This window comes from Apostichopus japonicus, chromosome 9 (assembly GCF_037975245.1).
Source record: "Apostichopus japonicus isolate 1M-3 chromosome 9, ASM3797524v1, whole genome shotgun sequence".
Lineage (NCBI taxonomy): Eukaryota > Metazoa > Echinodermata > Holothuroidea > Aspidochirotida > Stichopodidae > Apostichopus > Apostichopus japonicus.
Window position 1 is genome coordinate 33,922,752 of NC_092569.1, and position 22,176 is coordinate 33,944,927.

Consider the following 22,176-nt stretch of genomic DNA (forward strand, 5'->3'; position numbering starts at 1 on the left):
TAATTTCATAAGGAGAAATAATATCTTGGGTAAAAAGCCCAAATCCTGTACGCACCACCGAAAAGGCTTTTTTTCTCGGGGGTGTGCATTTGTTTAAAAAAATACCATCAGTTACATTTACACACAAAGAAGATAAAAAAACTATTATTAACCTCAAACTTTAAACCCAGTTAGTTAATTAAGCCTTATATATTGGATGTGGTAACACTGTGGTGGTGGGGAGTACTGGGGGTCTCTAAAGGACCCCTATTTAACCTTAACTGCACTGGGGGAGCATTATGACATTTTTTTGCAAAGGACGTGAACCGTTTTAGATATAAACTAGATTCTTTCATGACTTTACCCCACGTCTTGTGAACATTATGACACCACTTTTGTCCATATAGGGCCCCTGCAGGGTGAGTTATGTACCAATTTGTGATGACGTCACAGAAATATTTTCGATTTTTACCTTGACTTGTGTACAAAAACTTTAGTTTAAATAGGATAAAAATACTCTAACTTGGGAAGTTAATTTAGAAGTCTGTTAGCTTTGAAGTACATAACAATTATGCTTACTTAATCTTCTGAATCGCTATCATTACTGTCGCCTAGAAAGTCATCACAATCATTATCTAGAAACAGTTTTTGCACATCGAAGTCTTCCATAACCTTCTCGGGCCATCTCAGCTCTAGTGATTCTCTCCATCCATTGTCAACAATGTTTCCAGCTTCATAACTACTTACGATCGCTGAGCGCCATTCTCTAGCAATGAAGTTTGATCTAATAAGGATAATATAGATTTGGAATGGGCTAATGTATATGGTCACAACTTCGACCTCTTTTCTGTTATGATACTGTAGAGCATTACCCCTTGTTACTGTAAAGCATTCATGTTTGTTATATGGTTGATATTAAGTGGCGCCATTACGAACTATGTTTAGATCCCACGATGCAATATTACACGTTTTACTAGTTGCCATGGTCACCGGAATTGCCAACCTTTTCATGAGCTGGTATGCTTCTAGAGTTGTAGCCATATGTCAGTAGACATGTCGATTTATCGTGTATTATGTGACCTGAGGAACCAATGAGGTCGTCTCGTTAAAATGTTAGCAAAGACTTTAGCATGTCTTTAGCTCTATAAGTCATCCCATTAATTTGTGCAGATTACATCTGACCAGATATAGCGGATAGGCTAGGTGATCACATACCAGATATAGTGGATAGGCTAGGTGATCACATATAGTCTCAGGCCAGATATAGTGGATAGGCTAGGTGATCAGATATAGTCTCTGCTTTGCAGCCTATTGCTCGACATAAGGGTGTCAGTTAGTTGACAAGGCAACCTGTAGTCTAAGTCAGTACTTATGCATTGTTGAAGTAGTCATGCAGAGTAAAAGTTTGTTCTGGAACTAGTGCAACCAGCACCTAGTTATTGTATGAGTAACCTCTCTCGGGTGGTTACCCATGGTGGGGTACCCCAGGGTGACCGGAATTCCATGACTGTGGGAGGGGTCAAGACTTTTCTGTGTATGTGGGGTTAGGGTGTGTCATAGTGTGCATCTAATTATGTGTCAACAATTCCTCCTAAACGGCTAATTTTCTTCAAACTTGGTGGGTAGGAACTCCAGGGTAAACACATGTGTCTTGAAGAGATGTTAGAGGTTAAAGGTCAAATTTAGTTAATCTCGAATGAAGATCTTAATCCATTAAAATTTGTCCTTTGTGAGTACTCAGTGGTCAGCTGTAAGTTAAGATATGTGCACATATTCTTGTAATCGTCGTGATTTTTAACTATACAGTATTCTTCTCATATAGCACTTATGGAGAAACAATGAGTTTTCTACGAGGAAAAAGCGGAATTCTGATTCAGCTATAAGGGAACATTTTAATGAATTTTCAATGCCAATGAAGGTTTACGGTTAGTAAAGGATTTCATACTGTCGAGGTTTTTGAGAGAGAGGTGCTGTAGAATCAATAGGAGCACAGCACTAACTGATTGTTGCGAATGCGGTAGACTTTAATAAACAACTATACATATTTTTTAAATGAGGTTGTTATTGTTTTATTAAACCAATACGGACGAAACATGCTGACCGCGCAAGAAAGTCGAATGAAACATTACGACAATTAATTGCTGTCTGCGCTCCTCGCAGATGCCTCGTATTTCTTTTACCAACAACCTGGATATGCGAGAGATTGTAAGGATGTCTTTGAACAATGTGACGAGGAGTCGTCTGAGAGGGGTCTACCTCATACAGCCTGACGGATATATGGAACCATTTGCTGTTAACAGTAACAACCCTATAAATGAAGGAGGCTTGCTGGATGGTATACATTACTTTATTATAACATCTGATCTCTGCATGATCACCATTAGACTATGTGAATTCAAAGTATTTCGGAGACATACTTTTGAGAACCGAATAGATTCATTTGTTACTTGCTAATTACATCAAAACAAATTTTTATAAAAATAGGATGACTAAATTTTGCATATAAAACGGTATTTGTATTGTTCCAGAATAGTTAGAGAGTTAGATAATAGTCAACCGTGAGCAAATTAAACAAGGATTGTACTGCCACGTGACTCTAAATATGGATAGAAACACTAAGAAATTCAAGTGCATGGAAATGATTTACAAAAAAAAAATTAAGTAAATGTTGATTTGCACAAGATATTCAAGTGAATGATGATTTTCACAATCCTCAATGCCTAGCAGAAAGTTGGCGTGATAGTTACAAATCTCTGTTATCAATATTGTTTATTTTCATGACAGGTTACGATGCTTGCCAACCAATAGAGGAATGGCTTTCTCAACAAGAGATCGTGACAATGAACGTTGGACTTCTCTCAGCGCTGATTAGTATAAAAACGGCTGGTGAATCAAGACTGTTCTCACGCTCTTCCGAACTTTTCCGTGGATTGATGGCCCGCCCTCATTTGTATAACTTTCCTGGTGGTAATCACAACATCCAACTTATATAAATAAAGATACGGCCTTTGTTATGCCACAATATTCGATTCTGGATAGCTTAGCATAATATGTATATAAGTAATTAAAACGAATGTCTGCAACCAGATGGAACCCAAATTACCAAATGTTAAAGGCCATGTGCTATTTGAAGACCGGGAAACCAATGAATTTCAAGAAACTGTAGCTCCGCCCTCCAGCTGAAAAAGCACGTATTGTGGTTGAGACCTGAAGAATACATTATCTCCAAATAATAAATAATTTTCAACTGAAATTCTCTTTAGCATTTTTATTGACATGTACTAGATATTAAAAATTTTCCAAGAAAAAAGAAAAGCGAAAAAAAGAAAAGTAATACAAGAGCTTCTCAATATGGTTTCCCAAGAACTATTTCCCTCTAATGTGCACTACAGTTCATGAAGTTTCGTATTGGATCTCTATGATTTGGTTTGATTAAGCTCAATACACCATCATTGCACTCTACCGTTATTATTACAGGTAGAAAAGGTAGAAAATATTAATATAATAATATTTCTAAAGGTCGTATTTGTGTTTGTCCGAACAAGTTTAGGTATTGGTTAGTGGGAAAATATCATTTTTTTGATTCTGTAACAAAAAGGAGTGAAAGCCCTCCCTTAAAATATAAAGGCTGCATTTTTAATGTCAACATGAAAACTTGAAGACTTGTGTACTATACAGTGCTGGGCCTATAATATATCCATGTTAATGGGGGGGGGGGGTTAGAAAACAGGAAGGGGTTCGGGAGAGTGGTAAATCTAAGGGGACGCATAGTTCGAGGAGTGGTGCAAACAGACTTTGATTTGAGATCCAAACAACAGAATCATATGAAACCGTTTTCAAAAGGGAAACCTCTGTGTGTTACGTGCTACAAATTCCGGTCTTTAAATGTGTTGCCCTTAATTTTACAACAACGTTGCACTTTTTAATTACCCTATTGTTATTGGATTAACAACAGGATACATTTAGTCCGCAATTAGTCTACATGAAATAAAAAGAATTTCTCTTGTTTAAAATAAGTTTAGCGTAATATTTATATCTCATGATGTCTCATTTGATTTCAAGGATTACTTTAAAGATAACTTTAAGCATCAAATTATTATAATTAAAACATATGCTGCTAGTCCGAGTTGTATTCTTATACAATTTAAATAAAAAACAAACAAAACATGCAGCTCATCTGTAGATAACTTCATGGGCTATACTAAGTCTAACACACAGACCATTTGTATACGATAAATAATTCTTTAGGAACGAAACGTGTATGGTCTCAAAAGTCATGTTTGCAATTGTATTAAACATTAATGTCATGCAATATTTTAATGATATTTACATGAATCGAGATGCCGACATCAAAGTTACCTAATATGGCTTATTCCAATGGTGTTTCAAATATATAAACTACGTACTTTGATGAAGTAGTATCAAACTAGATGTGTAAACACTACTATCCTCATAAAAACAACAGAGTACGTAATGAAATCGTTCATCATGAACATTGATAACAATAAAATCGGATACATACGTATAGACACGTCTATTAAAGTTAAACTTTGTCCTTGCAACAAAATATAATTGTTTTAGGGCCTCTTCATATCAACACCTTACACATGCTACTTTGTAACATGTAATTGTACTTGAAAGGGAATAACATTGGTTTAAACACCCGATTCTCATGGTTTTATCAGTTAAAACTGGTAAGAGGTGAGTACCCGTTAATCAGATGAAACTGATGTGTGTTACAATTTCTTAACATGTGTTACATTTATGACCAGTTGCTACTGAAAAGAACCTATACATACACAAAATACTTAACACACAATTATATCCACATAATACAAACCAGACTACTCTAAATCTCAATGTTTATGTCCTCACAATATTATTGTGTGGCTAAGATATGAATTTATCAAATTTGGTGGTATTTACATCATTTGGCAGACGGCAGAGTAAAGATGGTAGACGGTGTTTAATGAATTCATGAAATTCTAATTACAAAGAACCTTGACAGTGAGGTTTCAAGGATACAGCAAGAAGAATTGAGATCATAGAAGAAAAATGGAAAGTTTTGAAGACCATTTGTCGTTATGGTATCCCGCACCACTTCTATTCTATGATCTATTTTTAAGGAAAATCGACGGTTTAATCAATGAAAAGAAGTTACAGCCAATCGGCCAGTTCTTCAGTTACGGACAAGATATTGAGATGAGATTACCAATAAACAGTTACATATAAAATACAATATGTCCTTCCATATATGTGATACATTGTCAGCCACTGGAAAAAAAAAAACATTGAACAAGCAGTAAGTAGTGCATTTTGTATGAAGTGTCTTTTCACTATTTTATAAATGAAAGAGCAAGCAAGAAATAAGAATTATTCATTACTAGAGGGCAACATTGGTCAATATTAAATCATCCTCGATATAGGATGGAGTATATTATGGTCACAGTTTCCTTTATCGATTGACTGAGAAGCTGTGAGTTTATATAATGGTTAATATGGTCTTTTACATCATTATGATCACCCCTTCTCCGTGTCATTCATTACGAGTTCAACCTCATTAGCCCTCACTGGGTATAACACCCCCCCCCCCCCCCAAATAGATGATGATATCCGGGTATCTCGTGATCTACGAAGAAACCAACGTTGCTTTCCGTTTCTTTGCTAATGAAGCAGCTGCAGCAGTAATATACCTTACAAAAGAGTTTAATGAGTAAGATAAGGAAGAGAGATTTTTTTTTTAAGATCGTAGATCACGTTTTTCTTTCCGGGTATAAACCAAGTGAGCGCTCACCAGGTTGAACTCGTAAGATAAGTCATCGTCATTAAATAACGTCCTAAAGTTTTACAATCAGGTCTTTATCGTCCACCTTTGCTGAGGCTGTTTCGTTTTGAGAATCTTCACATTTCAGAGTTTCTTCCTTGTCTTGCACAAATCTACTCAGCTTTATGCCATAGTCATTCTGTTAAATAAAAGAAAAAGCAACAAAATGATATAAACCACATAGCTGCTTAGTTTCTCTCCTTAAAGTATCGAAATTATGTCCTGGTTATTGCTATCTATCTCTACTTACAAATGATTGGTAATAGGTGTCACTCTCATTTAAAGGCTGGCTAGCTCAATTATTAGAGTAGAGCATTTCTCTGTGATACAAAAGAATACTACAACAATTTAAACAACTCTCTACTGAAGGTGCGCGATTTAATTGCAAATGTGTAATCGATTAAAACAATATACTATTTCATGTATGCCTTTGTGTATTCGGTGATTTTATATCGCACACGCATACGTGTGTGAACAACTGGTGGGCTACTGTCTTAGACTTGGAAGTTCCTGTAAGTAATTTGCAAGTAGAATATGCATGTAATTGAAAATGATGGACAGGTTGGTAAATACGCACTTGATATTCGCATCTTTGTTATCATGGAACACGAGAACTATATATTTCTAAACGTTTATAATTATTTAACTAACAACGTTAATCCTACTACACTATACTCGTAGATTCGCTGGATTCTCTGGATTTATGCTTCATGAAGTAGGCTAGAGGGTCTAAATTTATCAATGAAGATATCATATTTACTTCATTATCACTCACTCTCCACAACCCCTATAGTGTTCGTCCTCGCTATTAGCGATGTTATTCCCAAGTTACGTCATACTCCTTCTAAATCAACCACATTTATTTATCTTATCACTCAGAAAAGATGGTGTCTGGGTAAAATAACTCCAAATGGGGATTTTGTTCTTCAAAACGACTCATTCTTTAATTACAATCCAACCGAAATTTATGAATGTAAGGTAAAAAAGCTTTAATTGGTCATGACATAGCTTGATAATTTGAAGATAGAGGGGTGGCATAGCTTAGTAAAATTTACAACTATACCGTCCAAACAGTCATGCATTCTTATTCTTTCAATACAAATAACATAATTTGATTAACATGACTCTTGGTATAAATACTTACGTTAAATGTTTACCTGGCTACATGGAATATTTTTAGTGTTATAAATATATTACTATCTAGTGTGATCCCACTGCATTTTATGTTAACTATTATGATCAACACATTATGAAATGAGATGGTTAAGAAAGCTTTATGTTCTATCGTGAAATTGCTGGCAACATGTTTTCATTAGTTGCTGTTGATATTGATTTATGAATCAGCAATGATGTATGTGGCCCTACCAAAAGCTTGGTCTAAAAAATTTTAAACCTCTAAATATTAAAATAATATAGCCTTACAATATATATATATATATATATATATATATATATATATATATATATATATATATATATATATATATATATATATATTGCCTTACAAAAAATTTGTCCACAAAATAAAAAAATATCCAATTTCACTTTGGATGTTCAATTTGGATTTCCAGAGCGAATTGATAGTACCCTCTTGAAGTTAAAAATGTCGTTTTAGGGAATGTTAAGCTTCTAAACATTGAGATGATAATTTCATTTTTTCAATAAATCAATTTAGTCAATAAAAACGAAAACGGTATTTTCATAATGGTATCCTCTTGAAGTTAAAAGTGGCGTTTCATCACACACTGTAGCCAACATGCATCCCAGTCTACGCAGCCTATGACATCTTGTAATTTAAACAAACGTTAGAGAAGAGGTTGGGTATGTTTTTACCTAAGCATTGCGCACCATGACTTGATAAATTCTACAAAACACAATCGATGTTAAATTAACTAACCTCTTACCATATAGAATGCTGTTAAATTGCCGTAAGGGGTGGCCACCGCTATGCCACCAAATCCCTCCTTTGGAGTAATAGGTGCTATCATGGTTATATCCTTGTAAACTGTAAACTCGCTGATAAAGATTCCTTTTTGGGTATACTGCATAACTACTTTGGTTACATCCTCTTCATCCTCTTCATCGCTTTCTGATGAACCAAGGGAAGGAAAAGACTTCTGACTTTCGTCACTGCCATCTTCGTCTACGCTGTCCATGTTCGAATCGGGAATATTAATACCTTGCGACTCCCATAGCACATACACTAAGCCTTGTTGATCTGCGCATATTTTCATTGGTCTATCATCGTCGTGTCGGCCGTGATACTGATATAACTGTTCACCGAGTTCATTAATCGCCACAGCCTTACGTTGTCCATCACAAAGGAGAAAGTTTCCTTCTTTCGTAGATGAGAGAGAAACAGGAGGTGCCATATCATCGACGTTAATTGGGATATTTGATATTTCCTCGGCTTGAAGGTTACACCGATAAAGTGTCGTTGTGCCACAGATGCCAACAATTACTTCAAGTGCATCTAACCCTTGCGTAATACATGTAACCTCGGTTGGATTACTATTTAGCTCAAAGGAACTGCACTTGGCTTCCCCGTCATTATCTATATAATATAGGTCTGACGAGTTATTTATGATTGCCACAAGTGAGTCTTCAATAGTATGGTTCATCTTTGCAATGAGAACCTTTCCCTCTGTGTCATAAAATGGAAGCTCAAGTGTGTCATAGTTACAAGTTGTTAAAGTGCCCTCTGTTTCTGTATTAAAAGTGTATACCATTACGGTCCCATCGGCAGCACTCGCCAACGTTAGAATATATTTGTCGGAGAAAGCTCTTAGATCAGTAATTGCTTCATCGATACAAGTAACATGCAATTGATACCATTCTTCGTCGATGAATGGAGAACGAGATAAACCTGGAAAACTAAACACATTTTCTATCACTTCATCTTCGTCGGACTCGCCATCCTCTTCTTTGCGGCTGGGGATACTGCCCTTTTCGGAATATGTCTCACCTTCAGAACTGTCAAAACACATTGTAAGGTCCTGCCTCATAGAACTTATGTCATTAAGTACCCCTGAACAAGCTGTGAGAAATTCAGGGGCTGTCGAAAGAACAGACCAATTGTCAGCAGTCTCGGTTAAAATACGAGATGTTTTGCAAATATTTTCCACTTTACTTTGAACATTAGTGAAGCATTTGTTTGATTTTTCAATGTAGTGTTTGGAGAACATCTTTCTAGTGTGAATCTCAGACATAGTAAAGTCCTCGCCAGTTTTGAGGACTTGGAGTTCTCTTTCTGCTTTCTGTCTAATCTTCATTTCCCTTTCTTTCAGTCTTCCCAAAGCAGATTCCATTTCTTTCTTAATTTCGTCTTTTTGTGTTTCAGTGTACTCATTGACTGTGCTTTCGAGTTTAATGTAATCCTCCTCAAGTTCTTCAAAAGGTTTTGTAAACACTGCACCATTGCTTATGCTTTGCCTTAATTCTTCTGTAGAGGTTTGAAATTTTTCTTTCATTCTATCGGCCGCTGTTGAAATTTCTTCAAACTTGTGACCAGGATGATGTATTGGAGCGCACACCGGGCATATTAACTTATCGCATGTTTGACAGCTGATATGCAAAGGCATGTCCTTGTGAGTAGGACATTTTGGTGTTTTGGATAGAGAAGTCACGGTTTTAGCATTAAATGTTACTGTGCCTGCTTCAATATCTTTTAACGTTACAAGATGAGTATGAAGTCGTAACATTTTCATTGACTTATGGCATAACAGACAATCATTGCAGAGGAAACCACCACAATCAGGACATATCGCCACGACCTGCTTGGTCGTCTCACACGAACTGCAAATTTGTTTCTTGTGCTTGTCTTTCAGAGTGATCTCCAATTTCCGGCTTTCCAATATAGCTTCCAAGAGAAAATCACCTTTAAATCCATCGGCTCCATTTTCTGGTACATCTGTCTGTTGTCGACATGTAGGGCAATTGAAAGTGGCATCAATTTTGTTTACAACTTGAGACAAACATTTTTTACAGAAGCGGTGAAGGCATGGTAACATTTTAGGCTCTTCCAAAGTATCAAGGCAAATGGAACATAGTAAGATTTCCTCATCTAAGTTTGACGGGTTTGCCGTGGCCATGGTGATTTTCGTGATGTATTCTCCTTGAGGTTGACCTGAGTGTTGAGTGAGAAGTTACATTTGAGAGTTTAATTCTAGTATTGAGAATGATGTATCTTAGACGCCTGTTCAAAGCGGTTTACTTACAGAAATTATTAATCCTCAAAACCAGATTAACACTTTCAGTAGATGATATTTGTCTCATTAATGATTGTCACATTTGGATGTTGTTAAACATTATTATATCGCTTTACTTATTTAGGTTCTTATTTTGGAATTATGGAAAAGATAACTTATCAATATTATTACAGGAATTTTCAACATCCATCTCATTTTTATTACTTTTTCGAGTTATAAAATAAAAGAACACTCTCCGGATTGAGAATTAATCTCCTTTTTTGCTATTTCATCCTCAATATTACTCTTAGACAACATCACCATCTTGAGATTGAAAGTAAAATAAATCGTTGTAAATAAGTCAAGGTACATTTGCATCAATTTTATACAGTGGGTCAATATTCCAATCAAATGTTAAGGCGATTATTGATACGTCGAAAATATCAACAACAAAGTTAGATTATATGACCCACTCCTATTTAGACTTTCAATGCATTTACATTAGTGGCCAAATTCTTATGCAAGCTTCATACAAATTAGCACACTATACTACAATAGGTAATACACTGCAAGTGGATTTATCCAGGCATGTTGTCAATCGCCAAAGTTAGTGTACATACAGAGGGAGGAGGCGATACCCCTTCCGACCAATCAGAACGTAAGGAAAACAAAGCGAGGTCTCTTAAAAGAGCAGAAATCAGCATAATGGACCTGCTGAAATTCTCTAATTAGGAGCCGTAACACTGTTAAACTTACATAAGTAAATTAGTCTTGGAAAACTGACTGTACAACTCTAGACAATTGAAAGGAGAACATAAATATATGGATAGATTGGGATTCAAGCCGGTGTCAGAAGTTACTGGTTGGATTCCCGTTCTTGTCATCAATCTCTTTTCGAATGTTCAACTCTGTAATGGAACGGTAACCTGCTATTTTGCACTATTCTGCTTTTTCACAACAATATAACATTGTCTGTGCCAAAACTAAGCCTAGTTGTCCTAATCATTCACTGAGTCATCACATTAACCATAAATGCAAACCTTTTGTTCTTATATACTTATCCTCATACTTGTGTAGAGGTTCTAGCGGTTGTGGTATATATATATATATATATATATATATATATATATATATATATATATATGTATGTATTGTGAACATCGCTATTTGATCTACTCCGAAACGGCTGTGTTATTTCATTTAAATTACGTATTGGAGTTTATATTTCACGGATGTTGGACTTTATTATATTCATATGCCACTTGTGAGTATTCTTTGAACCAATTTGACATTGTTTTCGCCCACTTTACGGCGACTTGAAACCCTTTTGCCTCTGGGCTGTCAAGCCTAAGTTGTCTTGGATACTTACATCAGTTCTGCGAAACTTATTTCTGTGTATGGTGCACACGTTAACTATGTCTACCTCCATTGCCGAGTGCACAGTGTGCAACTGCATGCAGGCAAACCTATTGTGTTGTTTTCTTTGCCAATCATCAGTGCATGCATTTGATTGTGGAGACAAGAAGAAGCTATGCACATCATCATTGTATAATATGCTGGACAATGCATCTAAACTCTACCCAAATTTGTTCTACATCTGTAACTCTTGTAAATCAAACAAAGAGGTTAGTGTCAACTCCCCTGATCAATCGCGAATGTGCGATATAGAAAAGAAAGTCGATCGCCTGGAGCTCAACCTGAATGAAATTAAGAATCTCATCGAATCTAAAGGCCAATCTCAGCAATCAGCTGAACAAGCCAAAGGATCTATTCATGCTAGCGTTCCGACTGCCCCTGTCATTGGCGAGTGTTGGTCAAATGAGGAGAAAATGGTCGAAATAAGGAAGGCTCGTGTAAGCAAATCCGCACTGGTTATTCCAAAATCTCCTATTTACACCACCACACTTGAGAAAACTATTGTTGACAGCAATGTCCAAATTAGCAAATCTTTCAAAAACAAATCAGGCGAAACCATTATTGTGTGTGACTCAGCTTCATCACGTGACAAACTATCTACTGCCATCACTAACAACCTGCCCAAAATTGGAACAATTAAAAAAGCTGGTACCATGCTGCCAACGATTGCAGTTGTCGGGTTTTCTGCGTCCTTTGCTGATGACCCTTTGCCTGTTCTACTTCAACAAAATCGTTGGTTGGAAGAATATTTTGAAATCAATACTCTTGGAGATCATATTACTCATCTTGTTTCAAAGCCGTTGAGAAATGATGAAACCGTCTTTCAAGCCATATTCAATGTGTCCCCATCACTTCGTGACTTCATGAAAAAACATGGTGATCGTATCATCTTGGGTATGAACTCCTGCAAAATTTATGATAGATTCCATGTCAAGCGATGTAGCATATGTCAACTGTTTGGGCACTATCATAAAGAATGCTCTAACAAAACCACCCCTTCTTGTGCCATCTGTGCAAATGACCACGAAACCAGGCTATGCAAAATCTCCTTTGACGAGACAGATAAACATTCTTGCATTAATTGCAAACGTGGCAACTCTGGAACTCGCGCAAATGGCATCATCTATAACCTGTCCTCAGTACGTCGATGCGCAGAACAAAGTTAAACGACTGATTGCTCGTTTAAACTAGACATTAGTTTCCAGGACGGCAATACTAAGACTTGTCGGCAATCACAAAGGAAATTTATATTGGAGACTGCTAATGTTCGCTCAGCTCGAAATAAAACTTCTTTAATCGTTGATCATATAATTCATTCTGGCACTGACTTATGCTGTTTAACTGAAACTTGGCTTAAGTCAAGTGATACTGTTTCCGAAGCTGCCTTAGCGCCTGAGGGTTATTATTACCTTGGAGTTCCTCGACCCCAGGATAGAATTGGTGGTGGGACTGGTTTAATTGTTCGAGCCTCAATTAAGACCAACCTCTTGCATTCTGATGAAAAGTCGTCTTTTGAATATTCTGAATGGCTGGTTGCTATTGACAATCTCAGAGTTCGTTTAATAATAATCTACCGTCCTCCATATTCAGAAGCCCATCCGGTCACCATTTCAACTTTTTTCCGAGAATTCAGTGACCTCCTTGAAAACTGTGTGCTTTGTCCTGAAAAACTTTGACTTTAATATTCATGTGGATAATCACACTAGTACTGATGCGACTAAATTTACTGATATTATGAATACGTTTAGTCTCCAGCAACATGTCTCCATTCCAACTCACGACTCCGGACACACGCTTGATTTAATCATCACACGATCCACTAACGATATCGTGTTATCATCTCCACAAGCTGCTTTAAAAGTGTCTGATCATTGGTCAATTAGATGTTATCTTGACCTTCCTATTACCAAACATTCAACCAAAGAAATTAAATACCGGAAATATCGAAGTATTCATATTAATCAATTTTGTACAGATATTTTGCAATCCTCATTATGCACAACTGAATGGCTTGATTTAGAGAGTTTAATTGAATGCTATGATCGTACTTTAACATCTGTCCTTGATATCCACGCACCAGTTCTGACCAGAGTAATTACCGTTAGGCCAACAGTACCTTGGTTCTCCGATCATTTGAAAATTTTACGTTCCGCTTGTCGAAAGGCTGAGAGAGTTTTCCGCAAATCTGGTCTTGAAACTCACAGACGGGTCCATCGCTCTTTGCGGAATGAGTATTCATTCCATCTGGACTATGCTAAAAAGTCCTTTTATACATCAACCATCCGGGACTGTGAAGGCGACACCAGGAAACTGTTCACTGTTGTAAAGTCATTGTGTAATAAAAAGCAAGTTGTTACTTATCCGCCACACCAGAATACTGTGGAACTTGTTAATGACTTCGGACAATTTTTTATATCTAAAATTGATAAAATTAATGCAAACATTGATTCCATTGCTACTGGTCCTTTTGAACCTTATGTTCAACAGCATTTCCAATCGAAGTTGACTGGGTTCAAGCCACTTTCTAACGCTGAAGTTCGCACAATTATCAAATCCTCTAATACGGCTACCTGCAATCTTGACCCAATACCCACTTGGTTACTTAGAAAGTGTCTTGACCCCCTTTTGCCTGTATTGACTACCATGATAAATCTTTCACTTAAAAATGGTAATGTTCCTGACAAATGGAAGATTGCTACCGTTACTCCATTGTTAAAGAAAGCAGGTTTGGACCCTATCTATTCTAATTATAGACCAATAAGTAATTTGAGTTATGTTTCTAAGTTAGTTGAACGTGCTGTAGTTAATGAGATTGTCTCACATTGTTCATCACATGCTCCTTTTCCTGATTGCCAATCTGCGTACAGGCAAAATCACTCTACAGAAACTGCACTTATGAAAATTCATAGTGATATATTGATGAATATGGACCAACAACAATGCACTCTTTTAATCCTGTTGGATTTGAGTGCAGCGTTCGATACTGTTAACCATGATATTCTTATAAACATATTGCGTACCCAATTTGGTATTGTTAATAATGCACAAAAATGGATTGGTAATTATCTGTCTTTCAGAAAACAGCATGTATCTATAGAAAATATCTCATCGAAAGATTTCTCTTTGAATTGTGGTGTACCACAGGGCAGCTGTCTCGGTCCTGTTCTTTTTCTTTGTTATGTTTCTCAGTTGTTTACCATTGTGTCTAAACACCTTCCTAACGCACATAGCTATGCTGATGATACACAATTATATTTATCTTTCAATGCTGGTTCTCTGTTATCTGAGGAACGGGCTGTTCTGGCAATGCAATCACTTATATGCGAAATAAGACATTGGATGATCAGCAATAGGCTAATGATCAATGATTCTAAGACTGAGTTTCTTTTAATTGGGACTCGCCAACAAGTTGCTAAGACTCGGGTTCAGTTGATAAAAGTAGGTAACGTAGATATTAAGCCATGTGATAGTGCAAAAAATCTTGGGGTTTATCTTGACAGCAACATGTCAATGGACATTCATATTGGAAAAGTTTGCTCAAGGGCATACCATGGACTCTATAATATTCGTCAGATCAGAAAATTCCTGGATGAGGACTGTACTAAAACTCTTTTTAATGCTTTTGTAATTAGTCACATCGACTACTGTAATGCACTCTTGATTGGTTTACCTGATTATAAGCTTCGTAGAGTTCAAATGGTACTTAATGGAGCGGCTCGTTTGATTTACGCTCTTCCTAAATTTTGTCATATTACTTTTACTTTACAATCTCTTCATTGGTTACCTGTACAGCAACGCATTGAATTTAAACTAATCTTGCAAGTATTTAAATGTTTAAAAGGTCTTGCACCTAAGTATTTATGTGATATGATCTCGGTTAAGTCTAGTTGTTACTCTTTGCGCTCACATTCTCGAATCACACTGCATGTTCCTTGTATCAATCATAATACATTAGGCAATAGGGCTTTTGCCTACAAAGGACCTCGGTTGTGGAATTCACTTCCGGTGGAATTGATGCGTATCGACTCCTTGACCCTAGATGCTTTCAAGATAAAGTTAAAAACATATCTGTTTAAGCTTGCTTATTCTGATTGACCCGACTGGTTGGCTTTTTCCTTGTTAAGCGCTTTTGAATGTTTTGTACAAAATTAGCGCTATATAAATGCATTTATTATTATTATTATTATTATTATATATATATATATATATATATATATATATATATATATATATATATATATATATATATATATATATATATTTACATTTATATATATATATAGCCTATATATATATAGCCTATATATAGATATATTTATATATATATAGATATATATCTATATCTATATATATATATATATATCTATATATATATATATATACGTCAATGTAAACTTCTTCATCTTGTTTAATTACGTTTCAATGGAAGAAGAATCAAATACAGCATCGTTTAGTAGTATTTAGGGATTGTCCAAATATATTCGATGATGTTAAATAGCTTGATAAATAAATATCAAACAAAGTTAGATAGCCCAGCTCAAAGTTTAACACGAAGATAATAACACTGATATCGGAGAACCATCTGGGACTCGTGTTGCAGAAAACTAGGGTGTTCAGAAAATCTAACCTGTTCACTAAGTTTCAGTTTAAAGTACATATCCGAGTTATTTTCAATTTGTTATTTCTAGAATTTAAACTGTAAAGGAATGAATTTACGTATTTGTCGGAGTCAATGTTTCTGTACTATAGTTACTCATTAAAGTCCAAATATGCTCTGCATATATGATATCCACAAAAAAAGAATTATCTTGGCATGCCTATAGACTGTAAGTGTTTATGTCGGAGGACTAGTCCCCCCATAAGTTAGACTTATCCTGGCAAGCCTAGACTGTAAGTGTTTATGTCGAAGGACTAGTTCCCCCATAGGTTAGACTTGTCCTGGCATGCCTAGACTGTAAGTGTTTATTTCGGAGGACTAGTTCCCCCATAGGTTAAACTTATCCTGGCATGAATAGACTAAGTGTTTATGTCGGAGGACTAGTTCCCATAGGTTAGACTTAGCCTGGCATGCCAAGACTGTAAGTGTTTATGTCGGAGGACTAGTTCCCACAGGTTAGACTTGTCCTGGCATGCCTAGACTGTAAGTGTTTATGTCGGAGGACTAGTCCCTCATAAGTTAGACTTATTCTAGCATGCCCATGGAGTGTAAGTGTTTATGTTGTGCTTTGTTGTGAATGCTGTCATGGTAGTTACTAAAAGGTGAAGAACAATATAATAGTACCCGGCTGCTCGTCTATCTATAAACTTTCAGTTTAAGGTGAACTTACTACACTGCTGTTATCATAGCCTACATTTCCGTTCAAAGACATATAGGCCGAAATAATTGACGAAAAGTTATGTTACCATATAAAGTTTTAGTTCAGTGCGCTGGAAAGAAGCTAAAGGTTGTCGTTGTCAGACATTTGGATTTGAGAAGGGGCGGACAGAACAAAATGAGAGCAATATTTGATGGGCGTATGCTAAGGGTAGTTCAAGCTGGCGCCAGGGCGACAGTGCGAGAGGTTCGCGTGACGAGGGGCACGATTTGCAAGGCCATGCGGGCGTTGGGTCCCTATAATGGGGGTCCAATGAGGTAAGTCCACTGACGCTCTGCAGTTTCATCGTTTATCAGAAAAGTATACGCAGAGAACTAAGATGGTCATGATTGTGGGCTAAATGTTGGAGAACCATCTGGGCATCAGGTATTTGACATTTAGATCCAGAAATATTTGATAGGCATCAATATGTTTAAGTATGCATGTTAGGAATATTAGGTATTGTTACGTTGGGGTGCTCCGGCTCAATTAGTTCAGGGCTTCGTTATAAAATAAGTAGAACTAACAGCAGATAAAGAGAAACTTATAAAGACATAGATATAATTGTAGAATATAAGCTTTATTTATTCTCTGATGATATTGTTGCTGGAGTGCAGATCAAGAATAGTGTATCTGAACTACACTCTCTGAAGTCTGGAATGCTAGTCTTTTTTCATACTAAAAAACTACAGTATTTAAGTCATTACAACTTCCTGTGAATGGGCAGTAACCTCTCTGTGACATAAACTCTTGGTCACAGAGTCTTTTACTTACAATTCCTAATTAGGCACATAGGAGAGGGCCATGACTAACCACATTTGCATGCACATGATATGCAACAGGTTGTCATCTGTGGTTGAGCATGTATATTTCATTGAATTAAGACAAAGGGGCTTCTACGAATATGATGTGGGTGAGGGGTGAATAAACTAGGGAACAGGAAGTAAGTAGTTACTCTTAAGACAAAGAGGCATGGAAGCACATGTTTAAAGTAATATGATGGGGATATAAGTACATGCTACATTACAGTATGCATCGCAATTTTGCCCACGTTTGATACTCTATGTTTACTATACACTATAACAAAACCAGCAGCAGGAATGCCTAATAGCACATATATATCATTCATATAATTTGCTATTAAGCAAATCAATCCTTTATACTGTAAAGAATATAATTTAAAAGGATCCGTGTTTTTTAAGTTGTTTAATTAACTCTACCTACCGATTTTCAACTTACCTTCCTGTACAAGATGGCGCTTGCGTCAGTTCCTGATACGAATTGTCGGTTGTACTTCCTTGTCTTGTGATTATGATACAGTACCTTTGCAGCTTCCAGTTCGATCATTAAACTTTGAAATTTCGTTTACAATCGTGTGATAGACCTATCTGTAGCCTTTGAACCCAAATAAATATTATCGCACTTCACAAACACTTAAAGAACGTTCCAGAATATTCAAAGTGTATATTTAAGCATCAATATGTTAGGTATGCGTTGCAATTTGTCCCGCCTATGATATTCTATGTTTACTATACACTAATGAAACCAGCATTAGGACTACCGTATAACACATATACAAATTTATACGAATCCTTTGGACTTTTAAGATCTTTCTGTCGGCTGGGGCAGCGTTGGTGGGTGGGGGATTTCCAGATGTTTTGAAGCTGAGATTCTGTTATCTGTGGGAATAGGTTCTGAGATGTTTTGTAGCTGTGATTCTGTCATCTGCGGGGATAGGTTCGAAAATGTTTTTAGCTGTGGGATAGGTTCTAAGATTTTTGGTATCTGTGATTCTGTCATCTGTGGGGATAGGTTCTAATATGTTTTGTAGCTGATATTCTGTCATCTGTGGGGATAGGTTCTAATATGTTTAGCAGCTGTGATTCCGTCATCTGTGGGGATAGGTTCTAAGATGTTTTGTAGCTGTGATTCTGTCATCTGCGGGGATAGGTTCTCAAATGTTTTGTAGCTGTGATTCTGTCATCTGTGGGGCTAGTTTTCAGGTCGTAGTGCTCTTCAGCCGTGACATTTTGCTTCCGCTGGGCGAGTCTTGTGAAAGGCACTTTGCTTTCCATCGCTGTAGAAGGCTTCTTAGTGTGGATTTACAAGATTTGCTGATTTAATTGGTGTAAGCTGCGTGCATGGGATTGGTTAGTCTGCTGCTTTGTGTTTGTTCTCTGTAGGTATTGTTACCATGGGCGTAGATAGCTTTTCTAAGGTGAGTGCAGGGCGGACGTCACATGGATCTAGAATGACGTCATACTACAAAACATTCGTCACTATTATCAATATCTGGATTTCCGGAATATGTTAACAACGTTATAGGGACTCGTTAGCTCTTATGGTTGGAGTTTTAACATATACTGAGCTGCAAATGGTCAAATCAGTTCGATTCTTTCTAGTGACTGCCAAATTGCTTTCTTCTCTTTTTCATTAGAAGCCTGAAAAGTGGGGGGTGGGAATATTTCGTGTTAAGTCCCCCCCCCCCGTCCCCCCCCCCCACACACACAGCTCAAAAAGTGGTGGAGACATGTCCAACGGGTTCTACGCCCATTATCAGTTTGTAGTGCCTTTGTTGTTGTGATTTTACTGTTTAAAGAAGAAGTAAAGGTACTTATTTGTAAAATATGTTGCAAAATCCTCATATTAGTTCTTGTGAAAACACTGATTAATATATGTAGCTTTATATTGTGACTCATTCACTGTATTGACAACAATAAAAACGCCCTCGATTTTACAGGCTGCAAAGAAATGAATAAATCTGGTTATAACTAAAACTTTAATTATTCAGAACCCTATTACCTTGCCTTCACAATTAGTCTGTATCAAAAAGGCAATTTAGAATAGAAATTAATCGCAAACTTGTCTACTCTGCTGGGAAGTATATTTGTATGATAGAAATTTGGTTGTCTGTATAGTTGTCAAGATTGAATGTTATATTTGGATAACAGTTATCAGGCGCGTATCCAGGATTTTCTAACCCGGGGGGCGCGAATTACTATTACTCTAAGCGGAGCTCCACCATCGGTTGGCGCACAGCGTACAAGAAAATTTCTGGTTTTGATACCCCCCAGATCACCGGAAATGGCACTTATCGGGCTTGAAAATGACCAACCAGATGTACACTTTTACCTGAGAACTAAGTATTTCCCAATAGTTTTTTTTTCCATTTATAACCTTTTTGAAGATTTTCACCAGTCACACATCATGTTCGACCTCATCGCATCTCCTGTGGATCATTGCTTTTGTAGGTGATTCTACGTCGCGGTCCACAATACCCGACAGCCCCACTTTTTAAGGTTTTTAGCCCATTATTTGTTCAGAATTTGAAAATTCACATTTCTCGTGAATAAACTCACTTCAAAACATACCCATAATGTTGCAAAAAATGTCATCTATGGACAACTAATATAGAAAAACCTCCTTGAACTCCTAACAGACCGTTCAAAATTACACGAGTAGAGGGAAGTACACTGAAAACTTAAATTGGTTCACCGACTAACATAACGTTAGTCCATCTGGTGCCTCTCCCGACTAACATAGCCTTAGTCAGTTGCTATACCGACTAATTTATTCCTTGGTCAGTTGGATTTCTTAGTCGGTCATCTTAGTCCGTCAGCTTAGTCGATCAACAATTTCTTAGTCGGTAAATGTATATTAGTCAGTTACATCAGTTGGTGACATTAGTCGGTCTTTACCGACTAATTTATATGAGCCACCGACTAGTTTATAGCAGGTTTTACATTAGTCAGGATGGTGCCTCTCCCGACTAACCTTTCTTAGTCGGTATCGACTGACTAGTTGCACTGACTAGAATCACTGAAAGAATTAAACCCGACTAGTTTCACTGACTAGCATCACTGAAAGAAAAGAGCGCAGAAGAACACAAATAATGTGTACGTTGGCAGTATTTATTTCTGATAAAACTTCTGTCTACAAAAGCTGACTTTCGACAGATAGAGAAGATATCACTGTAAACAAAAATCTGAAAATATGATTTTATTCCAACAAAGTTAAGACAAGTTAATGGATCAAACATGAATCGCAAAAGTATAGCACTGCACAATAATGCAAAGTTGAATCTTGGGCAAGGGTTCCTCATGACTTTCGTTTTAAAGTGGTACCCCAAATCGACACCAGTTAAGTCTTCACGAACAAAGAGTGTTTCTCTTAACTACAAATGGCCTCCCACTTGTCTTCAGGAAGCCAAAATCTGCACCATTATTGACCTGTGAACAGAAAATATGATATACATGTAAGCACAGATACAGATATAGCACATGATAACTCACATTATCATAAACATACATTTACATTAAAATTTTATAACATATTGGGAGGTATACATTTAAATCTAGGTCCCTCAAATTATAAGCCAGGAATAGCAGCTTTACCAAATAATTATTAGCTTTGCACAGCATAACACCAAGTTATTTTTCAAAGCTTAATAGTTATGTTAATCATGTTAATAATGATCCCAATAGACCGGGAGCCCAGAGGGTTTGGTTAGCTGGGAAGGTAACCAATTGCCTTGTACATCACAATGTTCACAGTGCATTCCTGTATATGAAACCAACGACTGGCACACCGACTGTGGTGGGTGTGGCTGGGAGAGCAATTTTAAAGTCACCTGATAGCTAACCTAGATCAGTTTTCATGGTAACACAAAGTAAGAACAATGTGTCAGGTATGGCCCCAAGAGCAACAAATGGCCATTGCCAGTAATTATTGGTGGTGGGGTACCCCTGCCAGTGATCTATAATTGACCCCTCAAGGCTGACCTAGGTCAGCTCATGAGGAAACCACTTGAAACCTACTGGAAAATGTTGGTTAGGACTTCAGATACAACTGATGGGCATTGCCAGTAATTTTTATTGGTGGGGTACCCCTGCCAGTAGACCCCCAAAATGCCCATCCCCCATTGACCTAGATGAGCTCATGATGTAACCAGTTGAAAACTACTGGAAATGGTATCACTTCATATGTAAGGGATGGGCATTTCCAGTAATTTATATTGGGGGGGGGGGGTACCCCTGCCAGTAGACCCCCAAAATGCCCATTCCCTCATTGACCTAGGTCAGCTCATGAGATAACCAGTTGAAAAATTACTGGAAAATGATAGGTATCACTTCATATGTAAGGGATGGGCATTTCCAGTAATTTATATTAGTGGGGTACCCCTGCCAGTAGACCCCCAAATGCCCCCCCCCCCCTCATTGATCTAGGTCAGCTCATGATTTAACCAGTTGAAAACTACTGGAAAATGATTGACAGGATTCTATATGTAAGGGATGGGCGGTCTCTGGCAGTGGTGGCCCACCAATATAAAATACTGGAAATGCCCATCCTTACATATGAAGTGATAACTATCATTTTCCTGTAGGTTTCAACTGGTCAAATCATGAGCTCACCTAGG

The 22,176-nt window shown here is 37.1% G+C and overlaps 1 protein-coding gene across 3 annotated transcripts; it reads right to left on the minus strand.

Annotated features, from left to right (window-relative positions):
- Window positions 1–2,343: 2,343 nt before the first annotated feature.
- On the minus strand, window positions 2,344–18,131 carry LOC139974209 (uncharacterized). 3 transcript variants are annotated; one of them, XM_071981198.1, is made up of 3 exons: window positions 18,000–18,131; window positions 7,708–9,929; window positions 2,344–5,942 (listed from the first exon to the last, which is right to left on the minus strand). In XM_071981198.1, exons 2-3 carry the CDS (start codon window positions 9,892–9,894, stop codon window positions 5,817–5,819), a joined length of 2,313 nt encoding a protein of 770 aa, XP_071837299.1. In that variant the 5' UTR covers window positions 9,895–9,929; window positions 18,000–18,131; the 3' UTR covers window positions 2,344–5,816. The 3 variants fall into 3 exon arrangements, with proteins under 3 accessions (XP_071837299.1, XP_071837301.1, XP_071837302.1); XM_071981200.1 differs by having other exon boundaries at window positions 17,985–18,008; XM_071981201.1 differs by having other exon boundaries at window positions 5,818–5,942; window positions 7,701–9,929.
- Between the last annotated feature and the right edge of the window lie 4,045 nt (window positions 18,132–22,176).

Excerpts from the sequence above, each read along its gene's own strand:
- LOC139974209 (XM_071981198.1), bottom strand. The coding sequence starts at position 9,894 with ATGGCCACGGCAAACCCGTCAAACTTAGATGAGGAAATCTTACTATGT. Across the intron at positions 5,943-7,707 it reads ATTTAACAGCATTCTATATG|AATGACTATGGCATAAAGCT; the intron begins GTAAGAGGTTAG and ends TTTATTTAACAG.